Raw genomic sequence first — 20195 nt, 5'->3', positions numbered from 1 at the left:
ACATGTTTATATTTTTGTTCAGTGTACATCAGGGTTTTAGTAAATACACTTGAAAGGTTGCTAAAAGATCCAAAGTTCGATTGCACTGTATTTGAGCTGCACTGTAGCCTAGTTGGCAATAATGGCGTGAGAGGTGGAAACCTTACCAAAGGCAAACTCTGTGCCCTACTGTATGAACTCAAGTGATGCTTTTTATAAGGGTCTATGCTGCCCTCTGCTGGACACTTTACACCATTACAAACAGATTGTAACTAGAATAGAGCGCTCCAGTAAAAAGTTGCGGGTAACCACAGATCTAGGATCAGATTACCCTAGTCTGGCAGATGCAGTCTGTGCACAGTAGCAATGTTCGGTATTTTTACACAACATCAAGTCAGAGGACTTAATTGTCATGGGTCTTTCAGGGTATAAGTAATTATTTAAACAATGCAAGTAATAATGAAGTAGAATATGCGAGTTGCTCTCCCTCTCAAAAAGTGAGTGTAGTTAAAGCATGTTTTATTCAGATATCCCATCACCAGACTGGATCAGGTACAAAACAGTCCATCGTAAGCAATGACAGTCAACACAGTAGATTCGTTTGTCTGTGGTATTTTAGTCTGTCATAATACAATAGTTACAAGCAACTGAGCATGAAACATTAAGTACATAAGTATATTTACAAGTATTCCTTCATGACTTCAGGCCCCCAACACACACAGGTACTGTAGGTGCTCCTGCTGCTACACCAGTAGGAAGATGGATGACAATGCAGATCCCGATTCTCCACCCTTCTGCCAGTGTGCACTTGCACACTTCCCATCATTGGATTGGTGTAAGCATTGGCTGGAGGAAGTTTCCACCATTGCTATATCCGTGACGGGAAGTGTGCAAGTGCACATTTGGCAGAAGAGTGGACAATTGGGATGCAGCCGATGGTTCGTTTTTGTGCAGTTGTAGACATGTCCTTTCTTAAGCATGCCATTTCACCTTTTTTTGTTGTTGTTGTGCTGAACACTTCTCAAACCAGAGCCATGTCTTTACATAGGGCTCTGCCACAAACAGGAAAATAAATTGACTTAGCTGAATGAATGTTGTTGAAAATACCTAAACAGTGTGGCTGAAGAGGTTGAAAGGTTATGGATCCATTTTCATTGAGAATCATTTCAGTCTAAAAGCAATCAAGCTTTGAAGGGAACGTGAATATTAATTGATGTGTGTGTATATAGTGGGCGTAATAAGGCTGTGGAGCGATCTTTAGTCAGAAAATAAAATTGCTGAAGCTTCTGGGCATATGGCCCAGCGCCGTTAGGGTTTGGCCGTCATTGTAAATAACCGACTTGCCTAGTTAAAGGTTAAATAAAAAAATATAACGATCTACGCATGTATTCTCTACTTTACTCGTAGAGAACAGGCTACTCAGGTCGAATGGTGCTTGTTTAGTAAAGTTTAGACCAATGTCTGCAAGATCACATAATATTCACAGTAATCTACATAACAGAATCAAACATAGTAAAACGTTACTGTAATACAAAAACACCATCGCATTTCTCTCACGGCCAAAACTCAACCGCGCGCGCCACTAGACAAAATACCGTTAACACCATCTGATCTAAAATTCATTCACCGTGCATCATTCAAAACAACAGGCTACTTCAAAACACTGTATAACTCAAGAATACCTAAATGCATATAACCATGAAACTGATGGAGATCAAATGGTTACTATGCAGAATTATGCCGCATGGATGTTTCACCTGTAAAACTTGAATGATCCTTCACTATTGAATAGTGTTTCTGTTTTACAGTAATGTTATACTATGCTATTATATTAGGTTCTGTTATGTAGAATACTGTGATCATTACGTGATCTTGCAGACATTGAGCTTTAATCTGTCTATTAAAAGTAGCATCATCTGCCTGAGTAGCCTGTTCTGTGCGTAAAGTGGAGAATATACACCTGCGCAGAACGTGATCTTTTCTGGACTAAAGATCCCCAAAAGGTCAGACCCGCAACCACTCCATAATAATAATGCATTTCAGCCAAAGTAAACATTTCAATGGGATTCTGTATAGTGGGTGGCGTATTGCATTGCATACCAAATATAACATGTTTCAATTGGAAAGAAAGAGGGCGGGAAGGGAGAATAGACAAGAACATTTGGTCTCCATTTTCTATTATAATCCACTTGATCAAACATTCCGGCTTCCAGAAAAAAAGGCAGAGGAAGAGATGAAGACAGACAGGGAGAGAAGTGGAAAAGACTCCAATCTCTCCCTCTCCTACATTTTCCAAACTTGACCAAGAGCAGTTTTTCAAATTAAGCAGATTTATTTGTTGAACTTCTTCATCCTCTGGTCCAGGGCAGCAAAGTTTTCTTCTACCGACAGGAGATTCTCCTTCATGGTCGTCTGCACCTGGGGGGGGGAATATGTTAAGAGTCAATGCCTGTACAGTAGGGGAGACCGGCAGCAATAGCGACAATTGAAACACCTTAAATTTCCCCAAACAGAAACATGCTAGAGTGATGAAATTCACTCAGCACATTTCCTTTTAGATTCTCTCCCTGCTTTCACCCAAATCTCACTATTTGCATGTTTTATGGGTGAAAGTAATTTGTTCCACTGGCTGCATTGTTCTTACTGTCCTGAGCATAAACGTCAAAGAATTCAAACAAGCATAATTTAATCACTATTTTAGCTAAACATTTACATTTATCCCTTGTTTATTGCTAGGCATATGGTTTTGTCATGGCTGCAAGGGTTTGGGGCAATTGTAACAGTGTTAATGACCCTGAGCCAAGCAGCCTAATTATGAAAACAAGTGATTTTAACTTTAAGATTGTATGAATTATACAAATACTAACTTAAGTCTTTGGGGCTGGTAGAGAGTGTTAAAGTTGTTAACAGATATAATCTGGGCACCATCAAACTAAAGATGTTTTAAGGAACTGAATGGCCATGCACAAACAGGGGTGTCATTGTAAATATTGGTCAAGTATAGTGCTTTCAGAAAATATTCAAACATTGTTGTTACAAAGCTCTATCAAGTTGGTTGTTGATCATTTATAAATTGTCAAAGTCTTGCCATAGATTTTCAAGTCAATTTAAGTCAAAACTGTAACTAGGCCACTCAAGAACATTCAATGTCTTGGTAAGCAACTCCTGTTTATATTTGGCCTTGTGTTTATGGTAATTTTACTCTAGGATTTTGCCTGTACTTAGCTATATTCTGTTTATCCCCAAAACTCCCTAGTACTTGCCAATGACAAGCATATCCATAACATGATGCAGCCACCACCATGCTTGAAAATATGAAGTGTGGTACTCAGTGATGTTTTGGATTTGCCCCAAACATAACGCTTTGTATTCAGGACAAAACGTTTACTTCGTTGCCACATTTTTTTGCAGTATTACTTCAGTGGCTTATTTCAAACAGGATGCATGTTATGGAATATTTCCTTCTTTTCACTTCATTTCCTTCCACTCTGGCAGCTGAGTTAGGAAAGGCACCTGTATCTTTGTAATGACTGGGTATATTGATACACCATCCAAAGTGTAATTAATACATGCACCATACACTTCCCAAGGCTTCCACTAGATGTCAACAGTCTTTAGAACGTTGTTTCAGGCTTCTAATGTGAAGGGGGAGAGAATAAGAGCTGTTTGAATCAGGGGTCTGACAGCTTTGCACTCTTGGCATTCTCTCAACCAGCTTCATGAGGTAGTAACCTGGGATGCTTCTTAATGTGTTTGAGCCAGTCACTTGTGACAAGGTAGGGTTGGTATACAGAAGATAGCCCTAAAAGACCAAGTCCATATTATGGGAAGACCAGCTCAAACAAGCAAAGAGAAACAACAGTGCATCATTACTTTAAGACATGAAGGTCAGTCAATCTGGAAAATGTCAAGAACTTTGAAAAGTTTCTTCAAGTGCAGTCGCAAAAACTATCAAGCCCTATGATGAAACTGGCTCTCGTGAGGACTGCCACAGGAAAGGAAGACCCAGAGTTAACTCTAATGAACTTATCCTCTGCAGCAGAGGTAAGTGCACCTCAGATTGCAGCCCAAATAACTGCCTCACAGAGTTCAAGTAACAGACACCTCTCAACATTAACTGTTCAGAGGAGACCGCGTGAATCAGACCTTCATGGTCAAATTGCTGCAAAGAAACCACTACTAAAAAGACACCAATAAGAAGAAGAGACTTGCTTGGGCCAAGAAACACGAGCAATGGACATTCGACCGGTGGAAATCTGTCCTTCTGTCTGAGGAGTCCAAATTTGAGATTTTTTGGTTCCAACCGCTGTGTCTTTGTGAGATGCAGAGTAGGTGAACGGATGATCTCTGCATGTGTGGTTCCCACTGTGAAGCATGGAGGTGGTGTGATGGTGCTTTGCTGTTGACACAGATTTATTTAGAATTCAAGGTACACTTAACCAGCGTGGCTACCACAGCATTCTGCAGCGATATGCCATCCCATCTGGTTTGTGTTTACAGGGAATATAGTTTATTTTTCAACAGGACAATGACCCAACACACACCTCCAGGCTGTGGAAGGGCTATTTGACCAAGAAGGATCACGATTACCTGGCTTCCACAATCACCCTACCTCAACCCAATTGAGATGGTTTGGGATGAGTTGGACCGCAGAGTGAAGGAAAAGCAGCCAACAAGTGCTCAGCATATGTGGGAACTCCTTCAAGACTGTTGGAAAAGCATTCCAGATGACTACCTCATGAAACTGGTTGAGAAAATGAAAAGCTGTCATCATCAAGGCAAACGGTGGCTACTTTGAAGAATCTAAAATATATAACATTATTTTGGTTACTACATTATTCCATGTGTTATTTCATAGTTTTGATGTCTTCACTAGTATTCTACAATGTAGAAAATAGTAAAAAAGAAAAACCTGGAGTAGGTGTCCAAACTTTTGACAGGTACTATATTTATCCATCCATCCATCCACCCACATTTTAAATAGTGTGCTATATTGTAGCATTGTAATGATGTTGATTGTTTTCTCTCCAGGGACTACAGATTAAAATTCGCTGTCTAGCTAAATCTGGTGCAATGTACATGGTCCCTTACATACAGTGCATTCAGAAAGTATTCAGACCCTTTCTCTTTATCCACATTGTGATGTTATAGCCTTATTCTAAAATGAATTTAAAAAACTCAAATCTACACACAATAACCCATTATTTTTTTTGCAAATGTATTTTAAATAAAACAGAAATACCTTATTTATATACTTATTCAGACCCTTTGCTATGAGACTTCAAATTGAGTTCAGGTGCATCCTGTTTCAATTGGTCATCCTTGAGATGTTTCTACAACTTGGAGTCCACCTGTGGTGGATTGTTTGGACATGATTTGGAAAGGCACACACCTGTCTATATAAGGTCCCACAGTTGACAGTGTATGTCAGGGGCAAAATCCAACCCAAGAGGTCGAACGAATTGTCAGCAGAGCTCCGAGACAGCATTGAGTTGAGGCACAGATCTGGGGAAGGGTACCAAAAAATGTCTGCAGCATTGAAGGTCCCCAAAAACACAGTGGCCTACATCATTTTTAAATGAAATAAGTTTGGAACCACCAAGACTCTTCCTAGAGTTGGCCGCCCAGCCAAATTGAGCAATCGGGGGAGAAGGGCCTTGGTCAGGGAGGTGACCAAGAACCCGATGGTCACTGACAGAGAGCCAGAGTTACTCTGTGCAGATGGAAGAACTTTCCAGAAAGACAACCATCTCTGCAGCACTCCATCAATCAGGCCTTTATGGTTGAGTGGCCAGACGGAAGCCACTCCTCAGTAAAAGGCACATGACAGCCTGCTGAACTCTTTGGCCTGAATGCCAAGAATCATGTTGAGGAAACCTGGAACCATCCCTACAGTGAAGTATGGTGGTGGCAGCATCATGCTGTGGGGATGTTTTTCAGCAGCAGGGACTGGGAGACTAGTCAGGATCAAGGGAAAGATGAACGGAGCAAAGTACTGAAAGATCCTTGAAAACCTGTTCCAGAGCGCTCAGGACCTCATACTGGATCAAAGGTTCACCTTCCAAAAGGACAACGACCCTAAGCACACAGCCAAGACAACACAGCAGTGGCTTCGGGAAAAGTCTCTGAATGTCCTTCAGTGGCCCAGCCAGAGCCCGGACATGAACCCGATCGAACATCTCTAGAGAGACCTGAAAAAGCTGTGCAGCGATGCTCTCCAGCTGACCTCACAGAGGTTGAGAGGATCTGCAGAGAAGAATGGGAGAAACTCCCCAAATACAGGTGTGCCAAGCTTGTAGCGTCATACCCAAGAAGACTCGAGGCTGTAATCACTGCCAAAGGTGCTTCAACAAAGTAGTTAGTAAAAGGTCTGAATACTTATGTACTGTAAATGTGACATCTCCATTTATACATTTGCAAAAATGTATTAAACCCTGTTTTTGCTTTGTGAATATGGGGTATGGAGTATGTAGATTGAGCGGGGGAAAAAACATTTAATCTATTTCAGAATAAGGCTGTAACTTAACAAAATGGTCTGAATACTTTCCGAATGCACTGTAAACAAATCAATAACAACAGGTTCCCTTCTTTGCGAACCATTGAAAAATCTCCCTGGTGTTTGTTGTCGAATCTGTGCGTGAAATTCACTGCTCGACTGAGGGACCTTAGAGATAATTGTATGTGTGGGGTACAGAGATGGGGTAGTCATTTAATTATCCTGATAAATACTATTATTGCACACTGTGAGTCCATGCAACTTATGTGACTTGTTAAGCAAATTTTGTCCTGAACTTACTTAGGCCTGCCACAATAAAGAGGTTGAATACCTAGATGAGACATTTCAGCTTTTCACTACATTTGTAAAAATGTGTGTAGGCCAGTGACACAAAAGCTCAATTTAAATCAATTTGAAATTTAGGCTGTAACACCACAAGATGTGGAAAAAGTCAAGGGATGTGAAGGCACTGTACATAAAAATACTTATATTTCTTGCAAAATCATTACATATGTCTATGATAATTCATAAACAATGATTTTAAGTTAAGTGCATTTATTTGGTTGAATGTATTGAATGGACAGGCTGTTTAGCTACACAAGAGTAAGACCTTTGTCAAAAACAGACAATGCACAATGTACAGAAGGTGACACCATGGGGATCCTGTACATGGACATGTTTGTCCCAGATAGACGAGAGAACTTTATTACCCTTTCCACACCATAATTTCACATTCTCCTTTTCAGCACAGTTCCAGCAACTATGATGGATGGGTAATCAGACAAGTGCAGTACAGTTCAGCTCGATACAGTGTGAAAGGTACAAGAGCTCAGTAGTATAAAGGTCACATGTCAGTCCCAGCAGCAGTCCTACCAACCTGTGAGAGCAGTGTGAAATGTGTCCTACAGCAGTGTGAAAGCAGTGAGTGATGAAGTGTTTCCTACCTGTGAGAGCAGTGTTCCGTTGTCCTTCAGAGAGTTGTTGATCATCTGCTGGGTGGTGTCCAGGTGGGTCAGCAGCTGACCAAACTGCATGGCTATAGATAGACTAAGACTGATGAGTCATGTCATCACAGACAGACACTGTCCATCAGAGTTAAGCAATCGGCATTACTATAGCTTCATTTACACCGGCAGCCCAATTCTGATATTTTGACCAATCGATCTTTCGCTAATAATTGGGCAAAACATCAAATTTGGGCTGCCTGTGTAAATCGCAGCCAGCGAGTCAAGCCAAATGAATGGCTACAAGGCACAGAGAGAAACACAGAGCTATGTAGGCACTACAGACAAGCAGAGGGGATCTTGATGAAAATTCAATCAAAGCCAAAGTGAGGCAAATTTTGTTTGCTTGATACAATGGAAGTCCCAAAAGAGCAAAATTCTAGCCAAATCCAGTGAAACTCAAATAACAATTTGTTTGCCACAAGTATGGACACCAGGTGAGCTTGTCAGGTTATTACTAGGGTTGTGACAGTCATGGCTTTTTGGATAATTGTAATTGGCCAGCCAAATGACCACGGTCTCCGTAATAACCTTTCGAATAGCAAAACATTTTTTTACAGCATGTGCTCCTGACTGCATGTGCTGCCATAGAAATAGAAAGGGTGTCTCCATTCAAGTCAATGATTGCATAATGGGTGGACTGGCAGCGAGTGTACAAATGAGTCTACCAGTCAAACCAGTATGTCCCTCAGGTCCTCTGGAACTGGCCTTTTAACTATCCCAAAGCCTAGGACCAAGCCGCATGGACAGGCAGCCTTTAGTTATGCGTTTAATGTGTTTAATTGCTATATTGTAATTATTTCGCCACTATGGCCTATTTATTGCCTTACCTCCGTTATCCTACCTCATTTGCACACACTGTATATAGACCTTTTTTTACTGTATTATTGACTGTATGTTTGTTTATTCCATGTGTAACTCTGTGTTGTTTGTGTTGCACTGCTTTGCTTTATCTTGGCCAGGTCGCAGTTGTAAATGGGAACTTGTTCTCAACTGGCCTACCTGGTTAAATAAAGGTGAAATAAATATAAATATATATATATATATATATATATTTTAAATGCCCCCAGCCTCTGGGATAGCTTGCCAGAGAACCTGAGGGGGGCCAAAACTGTGGACATATTTAAAAGAGATCTTAAAAAACATGTTTAGCTTTGCTTTTCCTTCAGGTGCTTTTTAGTTGTTCAGTTTGTCATTATTATTTTTTTTTTTTATCTTGTTGTGTAGTAAATATTTCAGCTTTTATTTTCAGTGTTAGTTTTTTCCTGTAAAGCACATTGTGTTGCATTCCATGTCTGAAATGTGCTGTATAAATAAAGCTTTATTTTATTTGTTGCTTGTTTCAGCAAGGAGCAACAAAGTTTCATCACGTTGTTAAGAGTCCATGTTACCGCAGAAACAGACTCAACCGCACAAATGTCCGGCTTCCGTCACCTGTTCGTTCCCCCATCCCCGTTGTTTTTTTACGGTTATTTTATTTTCATGTCCTTATCCATAACCGTCAGTTACACAGTAATTGAACCAGCCCTAGTTATTACCTTGTTCATGCAACTCTTTGACAGCCATGAGCCTCTGCACCACCTGAGGCAGAGCGGTTGCCATGGCGTCCCACTTCTGCACCACGTCATACAGCTGAGACACCTGACAGACAACATAACAGTTATTGGAATAATATAAATATAATAATAGTTAATGGAACAAGTTGCAGACCAAATAATGATAAGGTTGGGGGTGAACAATATTGACTGACAGCAGAACGAGTTGCTGTAAAATGCAGTCGGAATAATTATATGGTTTGTAGTGGATTGTCAGGGTTTGATCTATAGGGCATAGTTTGTGCCAAAAGTTTTTCCTGGTCAGGCCACAATTACTTAAAAAATGTTGTGTGAAATAGTCCTAAGATGCGGTATAAAGTTCACATTTTAAAAGTTTTAGATAAAAACCAGGTAGTTACTGACCTTGTTTTGTGTATCAGCATCTTCGATGGCTGCCTTGTGCTTTGCAATCTCATTCATCTTCCCAAGGACACTCTATACATAGACAACACAAAATCGTCACACGTACATAAAAGTGTAGTATTGCAGTACGACAACAAATGGTGTTGGTTGTCAAGGTCCCTCCAGGCCTTCTGACAACTAGAAGCGGCAAGACACACAGTGTGGAGTAGGCTGAAGTTGCCCCAGACACTGAGCCGTTTTGTATTTGCCTCTGCAATGGTAAAGGTGTGTTACCTGCAGTCTGGCCTCTATCTGGTCCAGAGTGGCTGAGTCCAGAGCACTGACCCGCGCCTGCAGCAGCTCCATGGTGTCCTGGGGGGTGGGTGGGGGGGGAGAGACAAAGACAGCATGGAGGAGAGAAAGAGGGAGATGGAAAGGGGGGGGGGGGGAGAGACAGTCACAAGGTTAACAGGGATTGATTGGCTTCCAATCATGACCACGAAGTGAAGTTGTGGCTATGTAGGTTGAACTTAATAATATTTAGTAATTCTGCCTCAGTACCAAACAGTGATTGATGACACACAGATAGAATGTCTCAAAATCAGTCAAAGGGTTAACAGTGATTGACGATATGGGTGGAGTTCAGTACTGAAAGAAGAGTACAGAAGAGACTCACCATGAGACTGCCTCCCTGCACCCCAGCACTCAGAGGACCCTGTTTGTCTGATCCAGAGCCCACAGCAGTCTCCAGCTCGGCAAGCCGCTTCTCCAGCTCTGCCATCTACACACAGGAGAAATGGACAATTAACTACTAAATCATGTAACAATGACAAATCATTTAGTCAACAGACCTCACACACCTAACATTACGTCACCAACCCATCTAGCGCAACAGACACAAAAGCTAAACACTCACTGAGCTCTCTTCATTCACATGCGCATGCAGAGCAACTGCTGACCATTTGGCAGACACCAGGCCATGGCCCCGGGGCCCCTTACCTTGGCAGCGTCCGTGAACTTCTCCTGCTCTGGCCGGCTGTGCAGCTCATAGAGCACCACACCATCAGGAGCTTTAGCTGCTGCTGAGGCCTTCCCCTCCCCTGTACTCCCCCTATTGCTCCTCGCTGCCTCCAGCTGGGTTAGCAGACGCCTGGGGGTGGAGAGAAACAAATAGAGAACAAAAGGGTGGAGAAGGGAGAGGGAGAGTAAGGAAGGAACTAACATAAGGGGGATAAGAAGATAGTCTTTTACATTTGAGTCACTTAGCAGATGCTCCTATGCAGTGACTTACAGCAGCAATTAGGGTTTAAGTACCTTGTTCAAGGGCACATCATAAAATGTTTCACTTAGTCGGCTCAGGGAATCAAAACAGCAACCGTTTGGTAACTGGCCCAACGCTCTTAACCGCTAGGCTTCCTGACGCCTTTTAAGTCTTTAATAAGAGCAGCGACTGCTAAGACTACGTAATATCGTCTCCCTTTCTGACAACTATGTAACCATTTGAGACTAAATTGCATTTGCTACAATTTTTAATCCCTTCCTACTTCCCTCCCTGTCCTCTCACTTGGCGAGCACTTCTGGGACCCAGAAGGGAGTCCCTTCCCCTCCCTCCCTTACTTACTTGGCCAGTGCTCTGTCTGGGTCAGCTAGGTTGATATGTGCCTGTGGTCCCAGCAGAGTGTCCAGGTGGGCAGAGACCAGCTGCTGTTTGAGCTGGGCAGCTTGCTGGGCTAGGACTACTGGGGTCAGACGCTCCTCTGCACTGCTATCCTTCGTGGTCGCCTGGGGGACAGCGAGACAGATTTTAAAAGGGCAACCACTGATTTGGGGTAGGTCTAGGTCAAATGGTGTATACAGTACATAAAGGATGGTTTAAGGGATTCCTGATTTTCCTGTCTGACCTGGATAGTCTAGGCCTAGGGGGTATGGCGTAAGGGCTAGGAAGCAAACAGGTTGCTTGGAACTGTGTCTGGGCCCTACCTGGATGGTTTCCACCTCATGACTGAGCTCCTGGATCTCATTGACCAGCCGCTGGTACTTCTGCTGGGGGGTTTCCTTCACCCCACAGCCCTCCGCCAACTAGACGGGGAGAAAAGGGGGATTAAGTGAAAGAAGAGAGTGAGAGGACAACCAGTTAACACAGTGAAGCACTTGAACAGACAGCAAATAACACACACGATTAGAATGGAAAAAGGCCTTGCTATTGATTTCACAGAAATTCAAGTGTTAAATATATTTATATAACTAAGGTGATCAATATGAAATTCAATAATGTAGGCCCAGAGTCTACTCACGATCTCATATTCTCCAGACTCATAGCCCACTCTTTTGTTCTTACTGATACAGTCTGAGAAGTCTGGAAGAGACACATTTATTACAGGAGAAACCAGAATATTAGGTGATTTGTGACAAATTCATGAAATGCCTGATGTCTAGGACCAGGAATTTTCCCTGACCCTGTTAGGTGAGCCATGAGTCTTCCTGATCATGTGACTGAGGTCAACCGCTCTGCATATAGACTATATAATAATAATAATAATAATAATAATAATAATAACAAGATACAATATGCAGGAAAAGTTATTCCATGTCAGGTCGTGTGGCATTTGGGAAGTATTCAGACCCCTTGATTTTCCATATGTTGTTACGTTACAGCCTTATTCTAAAATGGATAAAATCAAATCCTAATTTCTACACACCATTCCCCATAATGACAGAGCAAAAAGAGATGTAGACATTGTTTGCAAATGTATTAAAAAACAAAACTGAATTATCACATTTACGGAAGTATTCAGACCCTTTACTCATCACTTTGTTGAAGCACCTTTGGCAGCGATTACAGGCGAGTCTTCTTGGGTATGACGCTACAAGCTTGGCACACCTGTATTTGGGGAGTTTCTCCCATTCTTCTCTGCAGATCCTCTCAACCTCTGCGAGGTTGGCTGGGGAGCGTCGCTGCACAGCTATTTTCAGGTCTCTCTAGAGATGTTCGATCGGGTTCATGTCTGGGCTCTGGCTGGGCCACTCAAGGACATTCAGAGACGTGTCCCGAAGCCACTCCTGCGTTGTCTTGGCTGAGTGCTTAGGATCCTTGTCCTGTTGGAAGGTGATCCTTCGATCCAGTTTGAGGTCCTGAGCGCTCTGGAACAAGGATCTTTCTGTACTTTGCTCTGTTCATCTTTCCCTTGATCCTGACTAGTATCCCAGTCCCTGCTGCTGAAAAACATCCCCACAGCATGATGCTGCCACCACCATGCTTCACCGTAGGGATGGTGCCAGGTTTCCTCCAGATAAGACGCTTGGCATTCAGGCCAAAAAGAGTTCAATCTTGGTTTCATCAGACCAAATAATATTTTTTCACATGGTCAGAGTCCTTTAGGTGCCTTTTGGCAGACTTCCAAGTGGGCTGTCACGTACCTTTTACTGAGGAGTTGCTTCTGTCTGGCCATTCTACCATAAAGGCCTGATTGGTGGAGTGCTGCAGAGATGGTTGTCCTTCTGGAAGGTTCTCCCATCTCCACAGAGGAACTCTGGAGCTCTGTCAGAGTGACCATTGGGTTCTTGGTCACTTCCCTGACCAAGGCCCTTCTCCCTCGATTGTTATTTTGGCCGTGTGGCCAGCTCAACGAAAAGTCTTGGTGGTTCCAAACTTTTTTCATGGAAGAATGATGGCCACTGTGTTCTTGGGGACCTTCAATGCTGCAGACATTTTTTGGTACCCTCCCCAGATCTGTGCCTGGACACAATCCTGTCTCTGAGCTCTACGGACAATTCCTTCGACCTTATGGCATGGATTTTGCTCTGACATGCACTGTCAACTGTGGGACCTTATCTAGACAGGTGTGTACCTTTCCAAATCATGTCCAATCAATTGCATTTACCACAGGTAAAGTTATAGAAACATCAAGGATGATCAATTGAAACAGGATGCACCGGAGCTCAATTTCGAGTCTCATAGCAAAGGGTCTGAATACTTATGTAAATAAGGTAACCATTATTTGTTTTTGCATAAACAATATTTAAAACAACTGTTTTCGCTTTGTCATTATGGGGTATTGTGTGTAGATTGAAGATGAACGAAAACAATTTCATGCATTTTAGAATAAGGCTGTAACTTAAAATGTGGAAAAAGTCAAGGGGTCTGAATACTTTCCCCGAATGCACTGTATATCATGCCTGGATATCCAGCTGTTGGATGTAGTAGACTGACCGAGTCCTTTAGTACAGACGAGTTTGTCCTTGAACTTGTCGTAAGCTGCATTAGGGTTGACCACGATCCTCTCCACACTGTCACTGCACAACTCTTCCTGTTATGGAGGGAGGCACCCAGAGAGAATGTAATGTCAGATATACCACAGGAATACACAACAGACACAGGCTGCATCTCAGCTCTCTTTATACTATTGAGATGCAGCCATATTCTTCACTTTCTCGTCTCCAATCCACTCAGAGATCTTACCAGCCAATCTCGGCAAAGTCGCAAATGTACACATGGTTTGGGAACAGAGAGGTCTGCGAGTGGATCTAGGGCAAAATTATTCTTAAGGCTTGATGATTGACAGATTGATGGGGATTTCTGCTGTTGGTGTTCTAACCATGGGCCATCTATCATGTATCATATATCTCCGAGTTGGGCATATCCGGCGCGGCCCACGCTTGGATTGCGTCCTACCTGACAGGTCGCTCCTACCAGGTGGCATGGCGAGAATCTGTCTCCGCACCATGCGCTCTCACCACTGGTGTCCCCCAGGGCTCTGTTCTAGGCCCTCTCCTATTCTCGCTATACACCAAGTCACTTGGCTCTGTCATATCTTCACATGGTCTCTCCTATCATTGCTATGCAGACGACACACAATTAATCTTCTCCTTTCCCCCTTCTGATAACCAGGTGGCGAATCGCATCTCTGCATGTCTGTCAGACATATCAGTGTGGATGACGGATCACCAGCTCAAGCTGAACCTCGGCAAGACGGAGCTGCTCTTCCTCCCGGGGAAGGACTGCCCGTTCCATGATCTCGCCATCACGGTTGACAACTCCCTTGTGTCCTCCTCCCAGAGTGCTAAGAACCTTGGCGTGATCCTGGACAACACCCTGTCGTTCTCCACTAACATCAAGGTGGTGACCCGATCCTGTAGGTTCATGCTCTACAACATTCGCAGAGTACGACCCTGCCTCACACAGGAAGCGGCGCAGGTCCTAATCCAGGCACTTGTCATCTCCCGTCTGGATTACTGCAACTCGCTGTTGGCTGGGCTCCCTGCCTGTGCCATTAAACCCCTACAACTCATCCAGAACGCCGCAGCCCGTCTGGTGTTCAACCTTCCCAAGTTCTCTCACATCACCCCGCTCCTCCGCTCTCTCCACTGGCTTCCAGTTGAAGCGCGCATCCGCTACAAGACCATGGTGATTGCCTACGGAGCTGTGAAGGGAACGGCACCTCCATACCTTCAGGCTCTGATCAGGCCCTACACCCAAACAAGGGCACTGCGTTCATCCACCACTGGCCTGCTGGCCCCCCTACCTCTGAGGAAGCACAGTTCCCGCTCAGCCCAGTCAAAACTGTTCGCTGCTCTGGCACCCCAATGGTGGAACAAGCTCCCTCACGACGCCAGGACAGCAGAGTCAATCACCACCTTCCGGAGACACCTGAAACCCCACCTCTTTAAGGAATACCTAGGATAGGATAAAGTAATCCTTCTAACCCCCCCCCTTAAAAGATGTAGATGCACTATTGTAAAGTGGTTGTTCCCCTGGATATCATAAGGTGAATGCACCATGTTGTAAGTCGCTCTGGATAAGAGCGTCTGCTAAATGACTTAAATGTAATGTAAATGTATCACACTGGCTCTTTAAATATGATCTGGGAACTAGTCCTTTGCATCTGTACAACCAGAACAATTAGATATGTGTACATCCAGCCTCAGACACAATTTATTTATTTTACAGGGCCCATGCACCAGATTCTAGCTACAAAACTAATTGTCATCTGCAGTCTATAACAGTCAATACATTAAACCAGTCACAGACATACAGCTCAATGAAGAGTTTATTCACACAGTTTGAAAGAGGACCCCTGTGAGATGCCAATCAACGATAGCTCCAACTCTCTAACACACACACATATTCAGTTGGAGAAACCAGTCTATTCTCCAGGAAGGAAAACCAAGATGGCTGTTTTATGATTTGATCAGGAAAAGAGAAACAATTTAATCATGAACACAAAGTTATGAAGGTATGGCATGTATGGTTTCAAGTGGGTCCACAATCAACAATCTTTAACTTCTTGAGGGCCGGGGGCAGTATTGGGAAATTCTGATGACTGATGCGCCCAAAGTAAACTGCCTGTTACTCAGGCCCAGAAGCTAGGATATGCATATAACTGGATAGAAAACACTCTGAAGTTTCTAAAACTGTTAAAGTAATGTCTGAGTATAACAGAACTGATATGGCAGGTGAAAACCCGAGGAGAATCCATCCTGATTTTTTGTTGTTGTTGAGGTGCATGCCCATTCAAATCCCTGTTATTGGGGAAATCAAAGGAATACCTCCCAGATTGCAGATCCTAGGGCTTCCACTAGATGTCAACAGTCTTTAGAAAGAGTTTCAGGCTTGTTTTTTGAAAAATCAGCTAGAATTTGTAGTTTTTCTAGGTGGCTCCCATTTTGGCTGTAGTATTATGGCACGCGTGGATGAGGGCGCTCACTTCGTTATTTATCTCCGGTAATGAACATACTATTCTCCGTCTTAAATTGTATTGTTTATTTACATATTAGGGTACCTGAGGATTGATTAGAAACGTTGTTTGACTTGTTTGGACGAAGTTTATTGGTAACTTTTGGGATTCCTTTGTATGCATTTAGAACGAGGGAAACAGGTGTATTTCTGAATCAAGCGCGCCAACTAAACTGACTTTTTTGGGATTATAAAGAAGGACTTTATCGAACAAAATGACCAATTGATGTGTAGTTGGGACCCTTGGGATTGCAAACAGAGGAAGATCTTCATAAGTGATTTATTTTATCGCTATTTCTGACTTTTGTGTCACCTGTGCTGGTTTGGAAAATGTTTCTAATGCTTTTGTGTGTGGGGCGCTGTCCTCAGATAATCGCATGGTATGCTTTTGCCGTAAAGCCTTTTTGAAATCTGACAAAGCAGGTGGATTAACAAGAAGTTAAGCTTTTAAATGATGTAGGACACTTGTATTTTCAAGAATGTTTAATATTACGATTTTGTATTTTGAATTTGGCACGCTCCGATTTCACCGGATGTTGTCGAATTTGATCCCGCTAGCAGGATTTCCGCACTAATTAAACAAGCTCTTTATTGACCAATGAAACAGAACAACACTAATTGTGTAAGAGGGTGTGGAAGAGAATGTGGATGTAAAATTAACATTGACTCTGGGGTATCCAAGAACGACTGCCCTACATGAAAATTAACCGCATGCAAGCTGACTGATGGAAGCTATGGGGCTTAAAACCTTAGGAAAATGGTAGGGGGGAGCGAAGAATACAGCAGCATGAAACCCACAGCACATCATATTGTAGAGTTTGGTTTTAGTTTATGCCTTTAGCTTATTTGGTATTCAGAGTTTCTCCTGTGGCTTTGGTCTTTCATCTCTGCATGACTTCTATGAGATCAGCTATCACCTGCTAATAAATCCATCCGTGACATGCATCTACTCATTGGAAGAGTCAGACTCCTATCATTAGTTGTTCCGGGAACCTACGACTAATCAAACTTGAAGAGCATCATTCTAGAGCCTCAGGCAACTGTGCACTAGGTTGAGTATGATGTCATCAATGTGTCTAAGGTTCAAATGATCAGCTCACATCAAAGGGGCTCATGGAATTAATCACCACAGACAGTAAAGACAGACACACACACAGTACAGAGATGCATGCAACAGGCTGACAAGTAGATGTTAGGAGGGAGGGAGGGAGGCAGTCACTGAGGATCTTACCAGCTCCTTGGGTTCCCAAAGAGAGTTAGAGAAAGACCAGGGGGGAAGAGTAGAAAAGAGAGAGAAACACAGATTAATGTGGTTATCACATGCCATGCACAACAGTAGCAGCCAGCCCGTCACTGCCAAGAAAGAGAAGTGTTCTGAGCTAGGCTGACCGTCTGATCATCATGCCGTCGCGGTTCACTCTCTCGCTCAGCCCCACAGAGCCTGCGCTGTGGTTACTGTGATACATTAGCAGCATTGGTTATAGGCTGTTGACATCACAAATCATACAGTACACACACACTGAATTGTGTATGCTGTATGTGTGACTGATATCCTGTGTGTGTAGGCAACATATGCCCTAAGCCCCTCACTATTTACTGAAGCCTCTAATCCTGTACTTGGTATTGTTAGCATCATGTAGTCAGTGGAAGGAGGGGATTGTCAGGAAGGAAAAGCAATTTCTGAACCCCTAAGTCAAAGACGAGATGGTTAGAAAGAAAATAGGTTTAGAGCCATAGGATGAGGTAAATAATCTCAACCGAGTGCAACACCCATCCATTAAGAAACTGTGTGAGTATGATGAACTCCTGATGGTCACAGATATTAAAAGTAGGCTTTGGCAAATCTGCAATTTACATTCTGAATGGTTTAGAGTGTGTTGCAGTGTTACACCTAGTGTTTGATTAGCAACGTAGTTAGTAACAACCTTTAGTTAGTAAGCTTCTGTTAACATGTATACTGTTATGAATGGGCGAAAGGGATGTTAAAACAAATACAGTAGCAGATATTTTATTAGCACACACAATAACAGAGACATCTTAGATTCATTATCCTCTGACGTGCTACAATGCTATGTCGAGGTGGAAACAGAGGATTATTAGGCCTACTAAATGTCTTGCATGAACACTAATCAATGAAAAACACCACTCCCTACAAAAGTAAGTGATAAACCATTTGGCCAAGTGCACATTACAAAAAAAAAGATGAATAAAACACAATTGATACAGAGCAATGGGACACATTACATCATCGTGTAAGTAGGCTATTCTCAATTTCCACCCAATTTGAAGAGGGGAAGAAAAAAGGGACATGAAGGATTTATAACACATGCAGTTAACCGCACTGAGACAAAAATAACCTCTTACTTGTACAAACTAGCCTCCCAGGAGGGGTGGGTGGGGAGAGGAGGCAAAAACAAGACACACGGAGAGAGGGGTAGGGTTTGGGATATGGGAGGGAAACCACTATTAGGTCGTAGTGGGAGTCAAACAACATTTACGTATGTTCCACAACAGACTTGATCCATGAGCCAGCACGATGATACAGAGATGCTAATCAATCAACTAAACAACCAACCACTCTGCATCATGCAGTGGTTATCATAGAGGAAGTCATGCTGCTACGCCACAACAGATGATTCCAAAACTGTATTTGGGGGTCGAAACTCTCCCTTTCGCTCTCCACAATCCCTTCTTTCCTCTCTCCTCCAACTTTCACTCACCGACTCAAACTGTGCCTGGTCATCTTCTGGCAGGTCGCTGGTCTCATATACATCTGGCTCGTTGGATGCCTATGAATACAAAATCATTCAATCAATCAATATTACATTAACATAGCTAGCTACTTGTGTTCTGATTAAGTGATAAAGGCCAAGAAGCCGGTGTTTGGAGGGTATTGGCACGGGTGTTGGGCCCGAGATGAAGTCGAGTTGCCATTTAGTGTCCTTGTTGTGATAGCATAAATTGTGACAAAATATAAATAATTGTCAATTGACAATGATTTTCCATACTCTGTGGTTGGAAGCCACAATCTGCAATATTAGCTGATCTACCCACTATAAAAAAGAATAAGATCACTTTCAGTCGCAGCTGTGTCGCTGTAGCGTGTACTTAGGCTGTCCCGGCAACAACAGCCAGTTTGGAGAGCCGCGGTGTGGTAAATGTTTGGAAGGTGAAGGAAGCACGGAGAGGTCCGAGATAGCCAGACTTGTAAAATGGGCTATGGAACTGAAGTTGGGTTTTGAAGAAACACCATCAGTGTGTGCTCTGCAAGCAATGCAGCGGATGATGAGCGTGGTGAACGGATAGATGTGATTATAGACAGCGAGGAAGAAGAACAACTGAGTGTAGTGGGAAGATGTATGTTGAGGAAGAATGGCGTCAGACATGATAAAGAACAATCTGGACCAGTAGGAGTGACATTTTCAGAGAAAGTGGACCCTTGTCTTTTGGATGATCCACTTGTGGTTTCAGCATGGGTGAGAAAGGAATTGGGGGGCAGTTGAATCAGTGAAGGTAACCTGTAGTGGATTTGTTTGTGTTTCTTCTGACCAGAGGGAGCCGGCGCTCCATGTCACGCAACATGGGTCAAGATCTGTTTCTTGCTTTGCTCTTAGGAACAGGGCACCATTGAAAGGAATGATTTCTGGGGTAGCGTTAAGTGTGGAGGTGGAGCAATTGAAGTTGAAAATTCCTGGTGTTTGTGACGCCCGCTGGTTGGTGCGACGTAGAACCGGTGGGGAGCGAGGTGAAACAGAGGAGTCATTGTCAGTCCTTTTGAGTTGAGTCTCTACCAGACAAAGTCCTGTTAGGATATTTTAGATATCCTGTTTGGACTTTTGTGCAGAATCCACTGCGCCGTTTCATGTGCAACTTTATGGTCATGTTGTAGGAGGGAGATTCCAAGAGATTCCAAGATGTGGGAAGTGTGCAGGAGGGCATGGGACAGAGGATTGTGTCGTTTCGGTGGATAAAGTCGTGCGTGTCAACTGTAGGGTTGCTCATGTAGCTGGGGATCAGAAGTGTCCGGTGTGAGAGAGGCAGGTTGA

General features: G+C 43.2%; 1 protein-coding gene across 2 annotated transcripts in view; it reads right to left on the bottom strand.

Annotated features, from left to right (window-relative positions):
* Positions 1-481: 481 nt before the first annotated feature.
* Positions 482-20195, bottom strand: part of LOC106582665 (dynactin subunit 2) — a 38956-nt gene continuing 19242 nt past the window's right edge. Inside the window, exons 2-14 of one of the 2 annotated variants that reach the window (XM_014165940.2) lie at positions 18870-18938; positions 17381-17386; positions 13627-13723; positions 11711-11772; positions 11397-11495; positions 11038-11198; positions 10416-10566; positions 10093-10197; positions 9711-9788; positions 9438-9509; positions 9018-9120; positions 7420-7511; positions 482-2397 (exon numbers count right to left, since the gene is read on the bottom strand). In XM_014165940.2, the coding sequence (XP_014021415.1) occupies positions 2311-2397; positions 7420-7511; positions 9018-9120; positions 9438-9509; positions 9711-9788; positions 10093-10197; positions 10416-10566; positions 11038-11198; positions 11397-11495; positions 11711-11772; positions 13627-13723; positions 17381-17386; positions 18870-18938 (1182 nt within the window). In that variant the 3' untranslated portion in view covers positions 482-2310. The remainder of the gene's footprint in view (positions 2398-7419; positions 7512-9017; positions 9121-9437; positions 9510-9710; positions 9789-10092; positions 10198-10415; positions 10567-11037; positions 11199-11396; positions 11496-11710; positions 11773-13626; positions 13724-17380; positions 17387-18869; positions 18939-20195) is intronic. The other variant, XM_014165941.2, reaches the window with a different exon arrangement.

This window comes from Salmo salar, chromosome ssa22 (assembly GCF_905237065.1).
Source record: "Salmo salar chromosome ssa22, Ssal_v3.1, whole genome shotgun sequence".
In the NCBI taxonomy this organism is placed as follows: Eukaryota; Metazoa; Chordata; class Actinopteri; order Salmoniformes; family Salmonidae; genus Salmo; species Salmo salar.
This window is presented reverse-complemented; position numbering and strand designations above follow the sequence as displayed.